At 46.9% G+C, this 17798-nt stretch overlaps 1 protein-coding gene across 4 annotated transcripts in view; it reads right to left on the bottom strand.

Moving 5' to 3' along the window:
• Window positions 1-196: 196 nt before the first annotated feature.
• The window catches only part of LOC149874139 (galactosylgalactosylxylosylprotein 3-beta-glucuronosyltransferase 1-like), a 36852-nt gene continuing 19250 nt past the window's right edge, over window positions 197-17798 (bottom strand). Inside the window, exons 1-6 of one of the 4 annotated variants that reach the window (XM_090056709.1) lie at window positions 15892-16179; window positions 12963-13111; window positions 9638-10173; window positions 8357-8653; window positions 7690-7798; window positions 197-3769 (exon numbers count right to left, since the gene is read on the bottom strand). In XM_090056709.1, coding sequence (XP_089912835.1) covers window positions 7712-7798; window positions 8357-8653; window positions 9638-10173; window positions 12963-13074 — 1032 coding nt within the window. In that variant the 5' untranslated portion in view covers window positions 13075-13111; window positions 15892-16179 and the 3' untranslated portion in view covers window positions 197-3769; window positions 7690-7711. Of the gene's footprint in view, window positions 3770-7689; window positions 7799-8356; window positions 8654-9637; window positions 10174-12962; window positions 13164-15891; window positions 16180-17798 lie in introns of those variants that run through there. The other 3 variants (XM_090056700.1, XM_090056691.1, XM_090056684.1) reach the window with 3 other exon arrangements.

Below are 17798 nucleotides of genomic sequence, written 5' to 3'. Positions count from 1 at the left end.
AAATTGTACAATAATTTTGCTTGCCCTTCTCTCATAGCTGTTGTAGGAGAAAACATGCAAGTGGAGTCCTGCCCTTGGGAATCCCATAGTTTAGAATGAGGGCAGCTTCCCCCATAGTAGCAGTACTGTATTTTTTTGGAAGGCAGTCACTGCCTGTACCGTAAGTAAGTCAACACATCCACATTGCACTGTTATTTCACATCATGTTTAATAATACTCTAGTACCATTCATTATAAATAAATAACCATTAAAAATGACTTCCTTGACATTCTCTTTCATGATGATATTATTTTCTGGAACAGGAAAGGTTAATAATATTCATTGTTTACTGAATCTGATAAATCTTCGAGAATGTAAAAGGCAGACACTAAGATGCTAGTTAAAACCAGGTGGTGAGATGCCTTGCCTGGCACTTTAGGCAGCTTCCCAGCATTGACTATGCAATTTCAAGCTGAGCTGTAGCTCCCACTGCTGCTCCACTCTTGTGACCCCTCACTTGCAAACTCTGCTAATGCACAGCCATCCTAACCTAAGGTGCCTATTGCTCTTCAAGCCATTGGCTTCTCCATAGCTCTGCAAACCTACTTGAATTCCTACATGACAGCTAGCCCCTCCCTGCTGACCTGGGTCTGGTCTACCAAGAAACAATCCAATACACTGGATAGTTCTAAATGGTTGCTCCCTAGTAGACACACAGTCTAGCAGAAGTAGAAACAACATTGACTGGGGACTCTGGGCTGTCATGAAAAGAATCTGAGTTTAGTTTCTGGCTCTACCACTTAGGCCTGATCTCTATTAAAAGTGTTGCCAGCGGAGCTGTGCAGGATAGGGCTGTGATCTTCCTGCCAATGTATATTTTTTGTCAGCAGCTAGCTGACCAATGCCAACAAAAGCCCTAATGTGGAAGCAATTATACTGTCAATGGTATAGCTTGTTTTACCTAGGGAACTGGTATTACCTATATTGACTGACAAAAGGGGTGATGAGGGCCCAATAAATACTACCACTGGTACTTGAAGTGGCTCTATTGTTTTACTTAGCCGACTTTGAACTTAAGTTCTCCTTAGTTGAAGTCTAGGGAGTTACTGAACACTGTCTCTTCCTTTTCCTTGTTGGTAGAGGTCCTGCCTTCCCATCACGTGAACGTGGAAGATGCTAAATTGGTTCTTTCATTTTGCTTCTCTTGCCAATTTATTAAAAGCAACGTGAATTTAGGAGACAGTTTATTGGATGACTCAGGTTGGTGAGCAGAGCCCAGCAGAATGGCAGGCCTACTCCCATCCCCTCATCAGGTGAGAAAGGAAGGACGGATTCCAGGCCAGTGACCGTCTTAGAGATGGAAGACCTCTGCATAAAAGACAGGGGAAGCATGGACAATGGTACAGCATTGTCCCCTGGCTGTCCAGGCTGCTGCCCCTGAAGAGTTCTTTCAAGGGACAGGAGGGGAGTTCAGTCTCCATGACCCATTCATTTCTTCTCCAAGCTGAGACGGCCAATGGGATGGCCCATCAGCGATGAGGATGAACACTGACTGAAGTCAAACTCAGGAATCTCTGTTTGCAACCCATCTCTTTATTTTTCATGCCCTTTGCTCAGATATGACTTCTTGCTTCTTTCTTCACTCCCCCCACTCCTTAACAACCTGGCCCTCATCCAACTCCCGCTGAAGTGAAGGAGGAGTTTTGCTACTGACTTCTATGCATAAGGGAACAAAGCCCATGTCTACCCCTCAAATAGGTTGAGTCCTTTTCTTGGAAGCTTCCCAAGATTCCTTGGGGTCTGTCTTCTGAGGGGGCGGCTGCCTGTGTACATTCAGCCCACAAGGCACCTGCTGGGGGCTGGGAAACTTGGCACAGCTTTAGTTTCATCCATGCCTACCACATACAATAACTTTCTTTCCTTGAAACTTACTCCCCCCATTACTGTGCTTCTGATTATTTTGCTGGTTTAAGACACTAGTTAAAACCCCCGCAGGGAGCATGAAACATATGACATTTCAGCAGGGAACACAAAATCTGCCATTCCTCTGTAGGAGCTGAAAGAGTTTAGTATGGCAGGGGAAAAATTCTCATTCTTCAGAAACAGGTCAGATGATCCAAGCTAGAAAATAGAGAATGGGCAGAACAGAACCATAATATAAATAAGCCAACAAATAAATAAGTCTCCTGCCAGCTCAGGGTTTGGGTTGTTTTTTTTGGAGAGGGTGGCTCATTAGTCCCCAAACCTTCCTCCTCTGTGAGTAAGGATGGTCTTCAAGGTATGATTAGAGGGTTCTTGAGGTTTGATCAGGTGGAGTCTTCCTCCAGGAGTATGAGAGACAATCCCTTCCCCACAGTACAGACACTTGTGTTTAAATACTGCTCACACACCTGCCTCAAAGGTCACCTCTTTCTCTGAGGCTCCTCTAGGCTACATATATCTGGCCAATGCCCCAGCTACCTCTCCTCTGCTGGGGGAAGGAGGACTCCTCCAGACCAGACACTGACCCTTCTCTCTGCTCACATAGTTAATCACTCCTCTCACAGTTTCACTCAGAGTCTCCATTGTATTTAAGTCCCTTCATGCTCACAGGTGCTTAGTTGTCATTAAGGGTCCCGGTTACTTAGCATTGATCTCTTGATGTTGTTCCTCATCTCTCTGATGTTCTCATAGTGGGGTGATAAAACACTCTGGTTTCTTTGCTGCTGAATGCTGCTCACTCACTGCCACTTCATTGTGCAGAGGCAACATTTCTGAGCTGGAGCCTTGGGGGTGATACTGCATTTAAGACCCAACGCAACTGATGAACTCAAACATCTGGTGCTAGTGCAACAAGGATCCCAGTGCTCTGGCAATAATTTAAAGTCCATCCTGGCACTGTCCCTGATTTTCAGTGTCTGGGAGAACATGCACAAACATGACATGGGGAAACACAATTTCTAGCAGATCTACTGCCTCTCCCTGGCATGGGAGAGGGTGTTTATCCAACAAACTCCACCTCTTGGAGTGGAACGTTGTGTGGCCCAAGTTTGCAAATGTGAAGCCTGAAGTTAGATAGTCCTCAGCCAAGATGCCCAGATTAGCACCTGGGCACCTTGAATACCAAGAGAGGAAGTGCCCAAGTACTTCTGAGAACTTCCAAATGCAGTATGAGATGCTGTAACCTCACCTCTGTCCCAAGTCCAAAGCCTGAGCTGTGGGCCAGACAGAGACAGTCCTTCAAGGCTTGCACCCTCAGGGGAAGGTCCCCTCAAGTTGGGCTTGTTCTTAAGTGGTTTTTAAAGCAGACAGATTTCTCATTGTGTTTTCACAACATCTCCCTCCTCTGAACTATCGTAGCTTGTGACAGCTTTGAGGAAGCTCAGGTTTCATGTCCTCAGAGCAGGCAGTTTCAGAGGCTTCTTACTGGCACGGAGAGCCCTGGTCTCCAAAAGAAGCCTGGGTGATGTTTCTTTAGGCCAGAGATGGCACAGCAGTGATTTTAGATTGTACCTTAAAAAGTCGTCTTCCAGCCAGTGGTTAAAAACATAGGACTCTTGTAGATGGATCTCTCAGCCAAGGACTGGTGGCTAGTACTTAAGTCAAAGGTGAAATTCCATATGGCCACATGGTACCATATCAGCTCTGCCCCTGGTTTTTACTAGGTTTGGGACAATGGGGAGCTGGTAGACATGGTCATGACCTGGTGGGCAGCATCGTCCTCCATTGTTGTAACAGAGAGCTGGGCAGAGCTGGCAACGTGAGAGTCTGCTGCTGGAACACCTATGAAGTAAACTCTCCCCAGTGCCCCTGCAAAACCAAAAAAGAAGTGGAGTCAAAATGAGGTGTAAGGCAGACAAATATTGACACAACACCAGATATATTGTCCAGAGGTCCTTTTCCAAAGAGCTATCCCTTGGCTCCATTACAACACTGTTCCTCCATGTAGTGCAGGAGGGACAGTAGCTGTATCCCTTTACTGTGCAACAGGCACATCAAGGGTTTAAGAACACGGCTGATGCTTTGTTGGGTGCCATCTGTACTACCAAGTGTAGCAGTTCTGTAGCTGGGTCAAAGGGCAATGGCATATGGCACTGTAACCAGGTTGTAACTCAGCTGTAGACAGATTCTGAGTATAGCTCAGTATTGAAGAACAGCTCTCTAATGTGACTGCATTGATTTTTTTTCCTGTCCACACAAGCAAGAAGAAACTATGTTATAACAAGGATGGAGAAACAACCATCCTTCACCACTTTGTTTAAGGACGGTTATTTATGCAGTGTGTAAAGTGTTGACTCTAATCAATACACAGGCCCAGGAGGGAGAGGGAGGATATTAAAATGTAAGTGCAGATAACTCAAGAGGCAGTTCTCATGCTCACGGCAGCTGCAAAGGAAAAATATTAGGCTCAGCCTCTTTTCTGCTTCTTTAGGGAGTAGAATGAAGACCTGGAAGATATTGTAAAATAAACCAAATTCCCCTTTTCCTTGCTATTTTTGCCTTTAATTTAGTTTTAAACAGATAGCAGGAAGATCAAATCTTGTCATTCTTGTTTTGGCTGATGGACTTGTTAGGGGGTCTTGGAAATACAGCTTGAGAGTTTCCTCAGTCTTTTAATTCACAGGGAGGCAAAACCATAAGGGAGGGCTGGTCTTTCAAGGATATTGGTAAACAGATTCTAATGACAATCTTGTCGGTCTCTTATGCCCCACTTTGCATCAGCAGACCTCAAAGCATGAACAGCAGCAAACAAAAAACCCAAAGAGTTTTAAGAAGCCTGATCTAAAATTGCTTCCACTGTCAAATGATAGCAGAGAGTGGGTGGCCTTTGCTGCTGTGCTCCATAGAAATGCAGTACAACGTCTGTAGCCAGGGGTGGCCTTAAGCCACCTTTGTGTGTTTCTGAACCTGGGCTGATTTGGGGCCCTTTCATAACAAGACACCCCCAGGAATTTCCGGACTGCTCAACATATTCCTGCAATCAGCCCTGCCCCAGTGCATGCTTGATCAGGGCTGGCCGGGTGGGCCTTGGAGAGCAGCCTTACATCAATTTTCTACAATATCCACCCTGGGGAAAATCCTTCACTGACTCCATCTGGGCCTCTTCTGTCTTTCTTGCCATTTCACAAGCATAGGGTTTGGGGACAGTGTTGGGGACTTTCCTCATGGTCCTGACTCCTAACAGACTTCCAGGTGTTCACTGGTTATCCTAGGCCATGAGCTCTAGTGCAAATACCAAGAGAAATATTTTTTTTTATTTATAAAGCCTCCAGGTACTTTTGTCCCACATCAGATGGAAAACAAAGGCATGTTTTTGATCCTCTCCCCTGTTCCCATTCCATTTACCGCAGATAGTCATGTGTTCTGCAGAATTACACACATGCTATGTACGTGAGATAGAGGCCTGTGAGTGGTAGGAGGCGAGCAGGGATGCGAGTAGGAAGAAGATGCTACTATTCAGGGCTGTACCTGCTGGAGCATGATCTTTGCAGCTGACATGGTTGGGGTGTCCCATTGCACTGTGCCTGTGGTATCCCAACTATGCACGCACGTGCTGTGCTCTGTGCTGGGAAGTCTTACAAGCAGTTTGACAAGCTGTTTATAAAACATGGAGCCTTGCAGCAAACAAATATTTGCCTAGGTCATGTCACTTGGATCTAAGGAATTTAGATTCTGAAGTATTTAAGAATTGAAGGAAATTTCAATTTCAGAAAAGCACTGGACTCTGCAGGCCAGACCTAGCTTGTTACAGAGACACATTCCCATGCTAGGGAGGGAGAAATATGCTTTATCCTGTAGATATTTTTACCTAGCAAGTTCCCAGGCCTGGCGGTGGTGTAGACATTGCTAGCATTCTGGTCTCCCCTGCTCTTTGCTTGCAGCATGCTATAGGTTTCTTATAGGATGCTTTGTAGCTGTTCTGTTTGAGAAGGGCAAGAGCAGAAGAACTAGTGCCCTCTATAGGACAGCTGACTGTCCGTGAATGCAGCCTAGGAGGCCCCTTCCAGTCCCAATAAGTGCAGAACAGAACACCTTAAATGACAGTATTTTGTCTTGTCTTCTGCTGCATGCCACCCTCTGCAAACAGGAGGCCTGATAACTTCCAAAAATCAACAGGCTTGATCTCAAGACAGTGGTCAAGCAGGCCACTGGGGGCTCTAAGAGGTTTAGCCTGGCCACAAGCGGTGATGGTGAGTTAAAATTAAGTGTGGAAATGGAATCTGGCTCGGCTGCCCAAGGGGTCGTTGATATAGGCTCCCTTGGCTCTATTTATCTGTGACACAATGAGGTTCTTTCTTCACATCAGAGGCCTGCTGCTTTGGAAAATCCTATTGAAATGGATGCTACCCACAACCTGGATTAAAGGACCACAGTGCCCTTGAATAGAAGAAGGTAGGCCAAGCTCTACCATGACAAAAGAGCGAAATCCAACTGTAATCAACAAAGCAACACCTGTTTGCATCAGCTAAGAATCTGGCATGAAACTATGAGATAGGGCAGTGATGGAAAGGAGAAGGCCAAAATCTTTCCTGCAGATAAACTGTTAGGGGGTGCAAAGGTGGGGGGAGGAAAAGGGGGAATATGAATCACTCAGCTCGGTCTGGGTCACAAACCAAAGCACTCTCTTTCTTCATAACAAATAATCTGAAGGAAACCATCCCTGAGATAATGAACCACACGTGCATGGCATTTGTTATGGAGAATGACTCAGTGCTTGTCAGAGAGACAGCGAGAGAGTTCTTTGCAGCCCCTGGCCTTCTCAGTACCAGTTCAGAGCTGGGTTGGCTGAAACAAGGGTTAGCAGTCACTGTCACCTTCTTTACCCTGAGGCAGTCACTAGTGTCACCTCAGGTGGTGCCTAACTGCGATGAGGAGGGAGGGAAGCAGATATTAGCATGAATAAGGCAAAGAAGGTTTGGCCACTAAAAGCCATCAGGGAACTCCATTCACAGCAGAGAACAGTGGGTGTACATGGAGCTGGTCCCAATGGGAAGAGGAAGAGAATGGAGGAGGCAGGAAGTTACTGGCACAGTGCACTGAATAAACTGAAAACAAAAAGCCCACACTTGGGAACGGTCGGGGGAAGCAACAACGAGCTTAATGGGTTGAATTCTAGAGGTATTTCATGTGTATCAGATGTACAGAGTACAGGCAAGGCAGTCAGCTTCTTCAGCCCACTGAACTTCTCCCACTCCCAGAGAAGGACAGTCTCACCTTGGAGGCTATAGCAGGCATACAATTTGGCTGCACATAATGTTAAAGGAATCTGTGTTCCTTAAGGTGTGCCTCCCCCAATCTCTCCTTTTAGCATCTGGCACTCTGACTTGTCCTGCTGTGAGCTGCACAGACATGCAGGCAGAGCCAGGGCAGCATCCTGGTCACCACTGGCATGAATGTCTGTGCATATTGTGAGACACGTGTGATTTTTTTCCTGCATTCTTGCCATTTGTCTGTGTTTATCAGGATGGGTTTCAAGCTATGCTTTTAATTCCATTTTTGTCTGGTTTCTTTTTCCTTCCAGGCAAGCCTCGGAACTAGAATTATCAGAAAAGCAAGCTATTGAGGTCAATGAGCTACTGCCCACATCTCCCTACTCTGTGCAAGGACTGGAGACAGAGCAGCTCTCAAGACCCCAGTTTGGGGTTGTATATCTGTGGATTGGGCTTGAATATACATGCTTGCAGAGATATTACTGTATATATTAGTGCTATGGATACAGGGATACTCACATCCTGGGGCCATAATGCCATTTTATACCTCTACCCGTGGGTCCGTAAAACCACGCTTGCCTTCATTAACCAGTGTTGGCCTCTCAGTCCGTGTGTGCCAGACCAAAACCTACGGGGAAATGCAGAGAGAGTTCACAGGCCATTTGGAATTCATGGAGAAACCAATCCCACCAACATGCTCATTCCTGAACAGCCAATGCTCTGAAATGCATTAGGTGTCTGGGAGAAAGTGATGTGAGTCGGAGCTGGATGGGATTTTTTTATAGGCACTCACAAAACCAGCAAATGAATATTGAAGTAAATGTAATAAACAATACCAATTAGGAGAGATGAGCCTGAACAAAAACCTCACTGAACCTTCCTCTGCCTTGGTGGAATTGGGATCTGAATCCCTCAGTGGGGGCCCTTCTCTAACAATCTAATTATACTGCACAGCAGCACAGCTCTGTAGGGCTCCAAGAGCTGCTCAGCTGCAAAGCACTTTTGTTAACTCATTTCTCTACCATGCTGTTCTGTGCTGACATGCCTCGGTGCGAGCACAGGTGGGATGCAGGCTGGAAGGGAAAGGGAGAGGGGGGAACAGGGTACTGGAATGCCGGGGTGGGGAGTGTCCAGAGGTTGGGTGATGGATAGATCCCAGCAAGGCAAAGCCCCTCATCATGCCAACCTTTGTGCAGTTGGCAGCTTTGGGCTCCAGTCCATCCATCGTCACCAGGTCCTTCAGCAAGCTGGTTTCCTGGTAACCTCCCTTGACTCCCTCCAGCTTGAAACTGGCTTGGGGCTTCTCCAGGATCAGTCTGATGCTAATGGCAAAGCCTGCCATGTCGATCGCAAAGGGTCGGTTAGGGTCAAAAACTGTCTTCCAGCCCACCACCTTCCCTGAGGGGCTCACTTTGGGGGACTCATACCGCAGGCCTCCCACAAAGGCTACAGGCCAGACGGACACCCGCCGTGTGTAGCGCATCTGTGGGCCAGAAAAAAACAGTGTGAAGGTTCAGTGAAGACCCCACTCCCTTTGCATGCCAGGCTCCTGCTTTCTCACCCTTTGATCCCTCACCCCAGAATCACCCTACCAGGCTTGCCCCATAGTCACCCCTTGCAGCCTTTCTTTTTCCACTGTTTCCTTCTGCCTGCTCTTGTCCACTCTCCTGACACCTTCCCATCCTTTCCTCTCCATCTCAGCCCAACAACTAACTCCATCCTCTAGCCCCACCTGGCCACCAGCCTTCCTACCTGCTGATGGGATTGCCTTTGCATGCCTGCCTCCTCCACATGTGCCCAGTCTCTCCTCTGATGATTATGCACTCTGTTCCCCCCTTTCAACTCTATCTCCTCACAGCTGTAGTCAAAGCAACTTTCTTGCCATCCCCCTGTTGTGTCACTCCCTGCCCTACTCCCAATTCACCTTCAGTCACTTCTTTCAGCTAAGTGCATCTCTCCCTAGCCATGACCTTAGCACTCCCTCTGGCTCAGGGACATATAGGGATGTTCTCCTTAGCTGCCCTCCTAAGCAGGCAGAACCGTTTGTCCACCAAAATGCCCTTGCTCCACTAGCCAAAAGAAGGTCACCATATAATGATCTTTAGTCCCTAGGCTCTATATTTCCTCCCATTCCTTTTGCTCCTTCAGACATGGCTCTGCTCTGAACACCTGACTCCATCTCTGCTGGGAACAAAGGCTGGTGGATTTGCAAAGCTGTTGGTTTCCTAGCTTCTCCTATCCTGGCACCCAGCTCACCCAGCCTGGTGAGGTAGAGGGAACCCCAACAGGCACAGCTCCAGGGTGTGGACCCTTTGAGCACAGCTGCCAGCTCTTCCTCACAGTTGGTGCAGAAGGCCTGTGTGGGTTGCAGAGCCCCAGGGCCTTCTGTAGCCACACAGCAAAGGAAAGATCTGGCCCTGTAGAGGTGGACAGTTACACTTTGCTTTGCTCTTTCATGATGTCCTACCTCCTCAAAGAGCTCCAGGCTGTAGGTGTTGTCATCGTCGGCAAAGTACACGACTCCTTCTGGTGGCGGCGTGTGGCTGAAGCTATCCCTCAGCCAGTGCAGCCCCAAGTTCCTCTGCAGTGTCCCCCTTGGGGTGTGGGAGGGCATCCAAGACAGACCCACCTTCAGACTCTTGGGGGTCTCCACGTTCAAGTGTGTGAAATTGAGCCCTGCCTTTTCCAGCAGGTTGGACACCAAGTTGGTCCTCCGGGGTGAGTCCTCTACCACCACCCAGTGCAGGTTCTGCACATGTAGGAAGGTGTTGGCGAGCCGGGTCAGCTCGGCCTTCTGCACCGGCCGCGTGTAGGTGGGTGTGATTACAAAGATGGTGGGCAGTGTGTCTGACCATGGCGGAGGCCTCGAGTACACATAATTCTGGATGATTCGAGGAGCTGCCCCTGTGGGCGGCTGCCGGATGCAGGATGGGAGCCCCTCCTCTCTCAGTGGGGATGTGTTGTTGACGGTAGCTTTAGCTGTGACATTTTCGTCTATCTCTTCTGAGGCAAAAAGGGAGGAAGAGGAAGGTGAGAGTTAAAGAGCAAAGTACATGAGGGGGCAGTTGATACCAATCTGTCAGTCTGTGATCTATCTAGAGAAAGAGCCATGGTTTCCTACAGATGACAGCATAGGAGAGTGAGTCTCTCACAGACCAATGTCACTGCTTGGTTCTTGAGAGGTTTTGCTGTGACTACCAAATGTGGGACGTTTCCTAATGCTGTGGGGATCTTTAAGAGAAGGCTGGATAGGCATCCAGCTGGGGTCATCTGACTGCAGCGCTCTTTCCTGCCTATGCAGGGGGTCAGATTCGATGATCTGTTGAGGTCCCATCCGACCCTAGCACCTATGAATCTATAATGGGAAAAGAGGAGGCCAAGAGCTCTTTTACTTGTGACCTGATAGTGCCACCAAACAGTGCTGTCCTTATAGGCAGCGTATAGATTTAACAAACAGAAGGCAGTGTTAGATGTGCCACAACAGCATTCAAGAAGAGCACGATTTACATCCTAAAGGTGAAATCATTTTGTTTGGAGCTGGGTCCTGAGCACATCTAGGGTTTCTGGGAACGTGTTAGAAAGCAGAGCGTCTAAAATGGGATCACGCTGCAGACTGCTTCTTCATAGAGAGTCTCACCCACACTTCGCCTGCTAGCCGCTGCAACTACGGCAACCACAGTTCGTGGTTACCTGAACACACCGCATCTGCTCTCTCTCACTGAGACTCCATGAATATAAGCTTTAATGTGATGAATGCGTGCCCCCCTCTGTTTTGTAATTGCTTTTTTATTTTCCCATCCTGATTTAAAAATTCATTAGAGCCTTTGGAAAATGGAAACTCTGGAAGAGTTCAGGCAGGGCTAAATCCAGCAAATCACTTGAAATGTAAAAAAAAAAAAAGACAAAGATTTTTTTTCTGGGGGAGAGGAGGGGGTTGAAAAATGTCACAGTCATTTTCCTTCAGCAGGCTGTGAAATGGAATTGTTTCCTGTTCATTTGAAAATGTTAATGATCTTTTTTCATTTTTGCCCCTTTCTTTCCTTTTCCCCCTATGAATTTACCACTGAAAAAGGACAGCGAGAAAGGAAAAAAAATGGGGACAGATCTGGGGAATAAAGAAAACTGTTGAACTGAAAAACAATTCTTTTTCTTGTTTTTCATTTTCCAGGTTTGTTGGGGTGGGCAGGAAAGGGAACTTAAAAAACAGCCATGAAAAAGTTTCCAATTTCAGGAACAAGGTTGCTTATTGATGAAAAATGTGGCATTTCAAAAGCCTGGCTGTGTTATGCAAGTCCTGTGACAGGCTGATGCTTTGTGGGTGTGACAGAATCAGCCTTGAGGACTGAGTAGAAAAGTTGTATGAAGCGTAGACAAGTGGAGCTCCAGTGCTGTGGTTGCTGCTCCTCCTGCTGTTGCCTCTTTGCTGAGTGCAGGACTTTTAGAAGATTCACATTTTCCTTTTGGAGGAGGACTTTGAGGCATAGACTCTGGCGATTCCCCGTTAATTAATCAGCATTTGCAAAACCTACCTAGCTGCTCTTTACCTTGAGCAGAGATGACAAAAACAGCTGCAAACAGCACACAGGCAATGCCATTTGCAGAAACCCCAGCTAAGTCAGCACCCTGCCTACTTCCATCACCCCAAAGCAGCTCTCTCGCTCTTGCTAAGCTATGCCTTGCTTTTCTCTTTTTTGTATTTCACCTGACCTAACCTTTAATCCAGAATGACCAGGCATGGTCACAGCAAGTCCATTATCCTCAAAGCACTGCAGTTGCTCAGCTGGGCTTGGGTATTAACTCTGATCACAGCAGAGGAGCAATAGCACTGAAAGGACTTCAAAGTGGCTTCCAGTTTTGTAAATATTCTGCCCTCTATCCCTGCTCAGAGCAGGCCTGCATAAAACAGTGTTAAAACACCAGCACTTTCATTAATTCAGCAGTAGTGACACAGTCGGAGAGTTTAGGGGAAAAAAATTATGTGAATGCAAGATCTGTCAATTTGGCATCACCAGAAGTCTCCTTGGGAAGGTTCAGCTGTAATTACAATGTATGCTAAAAAGGGCTGCTCTCTGGGGTTGTCTATACCTCATCAGGCAGTGGGTCTTAGGGAGGCCAGGACTGAGTCCATGTTTCACTTATCTGAGTCTGCTGATATACCCTAGAACCGGAAGTTTGTCCATGAGGCTGGTTCAGACTTGTCCCCAGTGCCTGTCCTCAGGCCTGCCAGAGACAAAGGGCTCAAAAGCAGGTGCTGGGAACAAGTCCAGTGCAACCTCATGAGTAAGCTTATAGCTCTGGGTTGTTTGGTTCAGATAGAAGAATGTTTAGACTCATCCCCCCCGGCTTACCTCCCAACTTGCTTTGAAGTGGTAAAGAAAAGCCCTCTGAGGCTCCATCCAGACAGAAGAAAACTACCTGGGTGATTGCTGGAGCCAGACCCTGCAGAGTTCTCTGAGCAAGTTTCTCTTCGTCTAACTCAGTGGTTCCCACACTCTGACAGATTGTGCACCACCAATTTAAAATGAAACAACCTTGCGTACCACCAGCACATTTTTGTCACATAAAGTACTTGTAATAAATCTGTTAATATGTATGTCTGCTAGGATGTCTGCATACCACTGGTGGTACCCATACCACAGATAGGGAACTGCTGGTCTAACCATTTCCATGAAGCTCTTTCCCACCAAGGGCTCACAAGAACAACCTCCAAACATGCTTTCCATTACCTCCCTTGCCATAGCACTGTTATGACCAAGCTGTCACGTTGTTAAGGGCAAAATGTTTGCACTTACTTCTCAGCAGGCTGAGGTAGCGGGTGGTTGGGTACTGATGCCACAAGGTGAGGAGAAGAGCCCATGGCAGGGCAATCAGAAGTGTGGTGAGAAGGTTGCGTCTCCTCAGCATGCTGCACAGAGCTTCCAGTGCCCAGGCATCTCTCTACCTTTCAGAACAGAGCACAAAGTGAGGCGTCCAGGGGTCTGCACAGTATGTGTCTGTGTGGGTGAAGCAGTAATAAACACTGTGAAGGCTATGCCAGGGTCATTGGGCACCAAGTGAACAGATTGTGTCCAGCTCACTTAGACTAAAAATAGACATATTTATTCAGATCATAACTTTCCTGGGCTTTGACTCACATCCAGATAAGGGAGGGAAAACTGTTTAATAGCAATTAACTCTAATTAGGATTGTCCTGGGGGAAAAGTGTTAATTCAGATACTTCACAAATACTTGAAGTGGGACACTGGGCTTGTCCATCTGTAGGATCCCAGCATAAAAGGCTTCATCCTGGGAGAAACTAACAGCTGCTTTTGGCCTTTGACTTTGATCCCAGGAAGTGCTGAGCAATTTTGGCTATGATTCAGCAACTCATTGAAGCATGGGTTTAATTTTAAGCCCATGAGCAAGACTGAGCTATGGAGGTAGTGAACTGGCTGCCACAAGCCATTCCTACACTGTAGGCTGCCAGCTCGTTTGGGTTTTAAACACAAGTGTTTAGTCCTTACGGCTACGAAGAGACCTCTTATTAGGTATTCCTAATACAGAGCTGTTTGTCTTCCTGAATCTGCAGGCAGTCTGAAATGCCAGCTCACGAAAAGCTGTTGAAACCTGAACCTAACCATGACCCATCCAAAGTCAAATTTTCAAGTAAACTGGAAGCACTGTTCTTAGGATTACCATAATTGCATGCAAATTTTCAGTAACTGCATGTCCAAATATTCAAACTAAGGATGGAAACAACAATAGTCTGAAAGAGGCCCAGTATTTTTTTTCCTCATACAACTTCATTTCAGCCTCCTTCTGTGAATATGTTACGATACAGCCATTCCTTTCATGATCACATGCTATTTTTTCCAATTGGTCACTGCCTGAGTGCACGGTAGAGAAGGTGCTTGCTGACTGGTTGGCTAGTCTACACATTTTTTCATCCCAAAATATCCCCCATGCTACTTACTGCATATAATCCAAACCCTGAACTAAATATAGGATTATAAATTTCCTTATGGGCATTTCTGCAGTGCTCATTTTTAAGGTATCAGAGAGCATCTTCACAACTGATTAAACCATCTTCACAACTTCCCTACAAAGTGAGGGGCACTGAGACTCTAGAGGAATTAAGGTCAAACTTTTCAGGTGCAGATAGTAATGTTTTTTGAAATCCAAAGAAGGAGAAGTCCAACATTGTCGGCTTCATTTTTAGCAGTGGCTGCGCTCCTACCACTCCTGTTGGCTTTAATGTAAGTCATGAGGGATTGGTTCTGCTGAAAATCAGGGCCAAGGTTTCTGAAATCCAGTCAGCCAAGTATCTCAAAGCTGTGGCTATTTCTGAACTTGTGGATGCACCCATGGCTCACTCTTCAGTGCTTAGAAACTCTATTGCAGATGTAAGGCTGGAATCCAGATGCCAGATTAGGGTCATAACTGTAACGACATCCCTTTCTCCTCTTTTGAATCACTTTCAACCTCTTTGGTCTTTGTGAATGCAGCAGCTACCTGCATTGGTATAGCAGAAAAAACAGTGAATAACCATGGGAATTTAATTCTTTTATGGCAAGGGTGGCCAACCTGCCACGTGTGCAACCTATGGCATGGGCATCTATGGCAAGGGCAGTCTCTGTATATGGCACGTGGCAGATCAGACAAGGGGAGGAAGCACAGTGGCAGAAAGGGCAGGGGGCAGAATGGGGAACAGTGGATTGCAGAGGAAGCACAAAGTAGGAAGCAAGAAGCGGAGCACTGGATTGGCCTGGAAGCACAGGCTAGAGCAGCAGATTAGGCAGGGGAAGGGGCTGGCACTCAGGGAGGGTGCAGGGCTAACTTCTTCTAGGGCACATTGAGGGGTACAATGACAGTGCTGCCCATTGCCAGTGGAGGAGTTAGCACTACTACTCAAAGCAGGTGCTTTACTTTTCAATTGGGTTTGAGACCAATGTTTGCCTGACATCACACCCTTTCTCTTTGGCTGACACGCCAGCTCCTCAGGGTTTTTGCTCCTCTGCTCTCCCCTGCTGGTGTCTTCTGTCCCCCTTCCCTTTTGATGAGAGTGCTCCCCACCCACCAAGGCCAAAGGGAAGAAAATGTTCATTAGCCATGAAGAAGGAAGTTTTCCAAGGCGAAGCATTCTGGCCACACTTCCTGAGAAGTGGAGGGCTGGCACTGCTCACAGGGTAAAAACAGACATCGCCTCTCCTCACACTTTTGCCACCATACAATTTTTATAGTGGCACAAAGGCCAAGCAAACAGATGTCTATGCCCCTTGTCATTCCACAAATGCCCCAAATTTGTGGCCCTGACAAGAGGTAATGATAGATTGTGCTACTTTGAATGGGCAGTATAATAGGTGATATATTTCTCCCAGTGAAATGGATCAGTTGTACCAGGACACATCCCGGCACAACTGATCCCTCCTCATTTGGCAATGTCTGGTTTTAGCCTCAGATTACTCCTTGGACTTCAGCACTCTCTGTCCCCTTTTCTACTCCACCAGGTCAAAGTGCCCGATACCTGGTAAAAGCCACGGAAATAAGGAGCCCAAAGACCTTCAAGGATCTGGACCTAAAGTCTCTGTGTTGCAACCATCCGATGGGGATAGCAGCATTGCCCTACCTCCCAGCAGTGCTACAATGATAAATACATGACAGGCTGAGCTGCTTGGTAGCAGTGGCCATATCAATCCTAGGGGGAGATAGCAGGTGCATGGTATTCCTGGCACTGGTACTCACCTCCTCCTCTATGCAACACTTATGGGTAGTGTATTTTCTTAAATGAGATGCACACATCAGGCAGCACCATTCCAGTTATCTAGCCCCAGCTCCTGCCCAACACATGTTGCCTTGGAAAGGACTGTTTCTGACCACGTGTTTTCCTCAGCAAAAAACCCAAGCCAGCCCTGATCCTGACAGAGGTCCCAACAGGGTTGTTACTGCAATACAAATATTGTTATTGTAGTGTGAGGAAGAGGAAGACACATGAAGCCGTAGTGTTGGTTGTAATCTGTGCCCCCTGCAGAGGTTCTCTGACCTTTATTATTATCTCCTAGGATTGCCTTCTAGTCCTCTCTAGTGGGGGCGGAAGACCAGGACTCTATGAGCACTCCACAGTTATGGTCCCCAAGTTTCTCTCTCATTCATCACACCCCTTGCTTTCTCCCCCTTTCTGGCCATCCTCCTTCCCCAGTGCCCTTCCCACCCCCACCTCTTCCCCTTGCTTGCTGCAGTCCCTGTTTGTGTTTCGCAACCATAACAACATTAGCACGATGGTTGATGGATGCCTTCAATATGCTGCTGGTAACCTTCTTGAGCTGTTTTCCATTTACACATCTCTCTGCTTAATTTCATCCATCAATCTTCTGTTTTCCATTTTTTTTTAAAGATATCGACACCGTCACAGCTCAAGCCCTGAGATTTGACTGGAACGAAAAGATTTCCTGCGCTCTGTTCACTTCAAACTGCTTCACCAGGCTTCCCATTCCAGGGGAGCAATGGCAGCCAGCTTGTGGGAGACTTACCTCCCTGTACAGGGTGAGAACTCCTCAGGCCGCTCGGGGAGGGGGAAGAAGCAAGCAGCCATGGGTAAGTAGCACCATGAGCTACTCAACTGATGACTGGGAAACATGAGGTACAAGTAAAGATTGGAAGAACCAGGATTATTTAGTCTGAAGACTGAAAAAAGGATTTGATACCTATCTTCAAATACCAGCTGAGTGGTTATAAAGGGAATGGTGATAAGCTATTTTCTGTGGGCACAAAAAACAGGACAAGAAAAAATGGTTTTAAGTTGCAATAAGGGCAATTTAGGTTGGATATTAGGAAGGACTTTTAAACTCTAGGTAACTGTTCCACTGTTTAACCACACTCAGAAAAGTTGTGGATTCTCTGGAACTAGTTGTGGAATAATCCTTCTGTCCTTGCAAGCTTTTAACAGAAGACAACACATGCTTATGGTTTAGGCCAGGGTGATCCTGCCTTGAGCAGGGGGTTGGACTAAATGATCTCCTGAGGGCCCTTTCAGCCCTATTTTTCTATGATTTGATGCTAGACCTGGCTATAGCTCAGAGCATCTCCTCTGATTTAATCCTGCTGACTGGTAAACATCACCACTGGGTTTAAGGGCGGTCCCTTAGAGATTAGGTGCCACCCATATTAGGCCACTCAAGTCTGGAGTAATCCTCAAGAGTAGTGTATTTAGAGAACAGTCTCGGGGGATGACCCCCAATGATGGGGGTGGCCTTAGAGATGTCTATTCAGGTTTGAGAGTGCACTACGAAGGATGTCACCTGGGAGGATCAGGCTGGTAAATGACTTCAGGAAGGTTTGGGAGGCCTGTGTTAGCGGAAGGTCTCATTAGGCTGGGGTCAGTGAGGTGATTGTAATTAGGGGCAGCTGCAGGTACTCAGTTTTTGGGAGAGGCTACCTGTCAGTCATCCTGATTGCCTCCTTTCTAATGACTCTGAACTCATCATAACAACCTGAATCATGCATAGAAAGGTTGTTCTATTTTATGGAGCATTTCAATATCGCAAAGCGTGGATTTGTTCCAGTTCAAAATGAAAACCAAACATTTCCAAATTTCCCTCTGAAGGGAAAGACTTGTCATTCCCAACTCCAAAGCAGCTTGTATGCCTGTTTGT

This window comes from Crocodylus siamensis, chromosome 1 (genome assembly GCF_052110815.1).
Source record: "Crocodylus siamensis isolate JL-2025a chromosome 1, ASM5211081v1, whole genome shotgun sequence".
NCBI classification, from domain to species: domain Eukaryota; kingdom Metazoa; phylum Chordata; order Crocodylia; family Crocodylidae; genus Crocodylus; species Crocodylus siamensis.
This window is presented reverse-complemented; position numbering and strand designations above follow the sequence as displayed.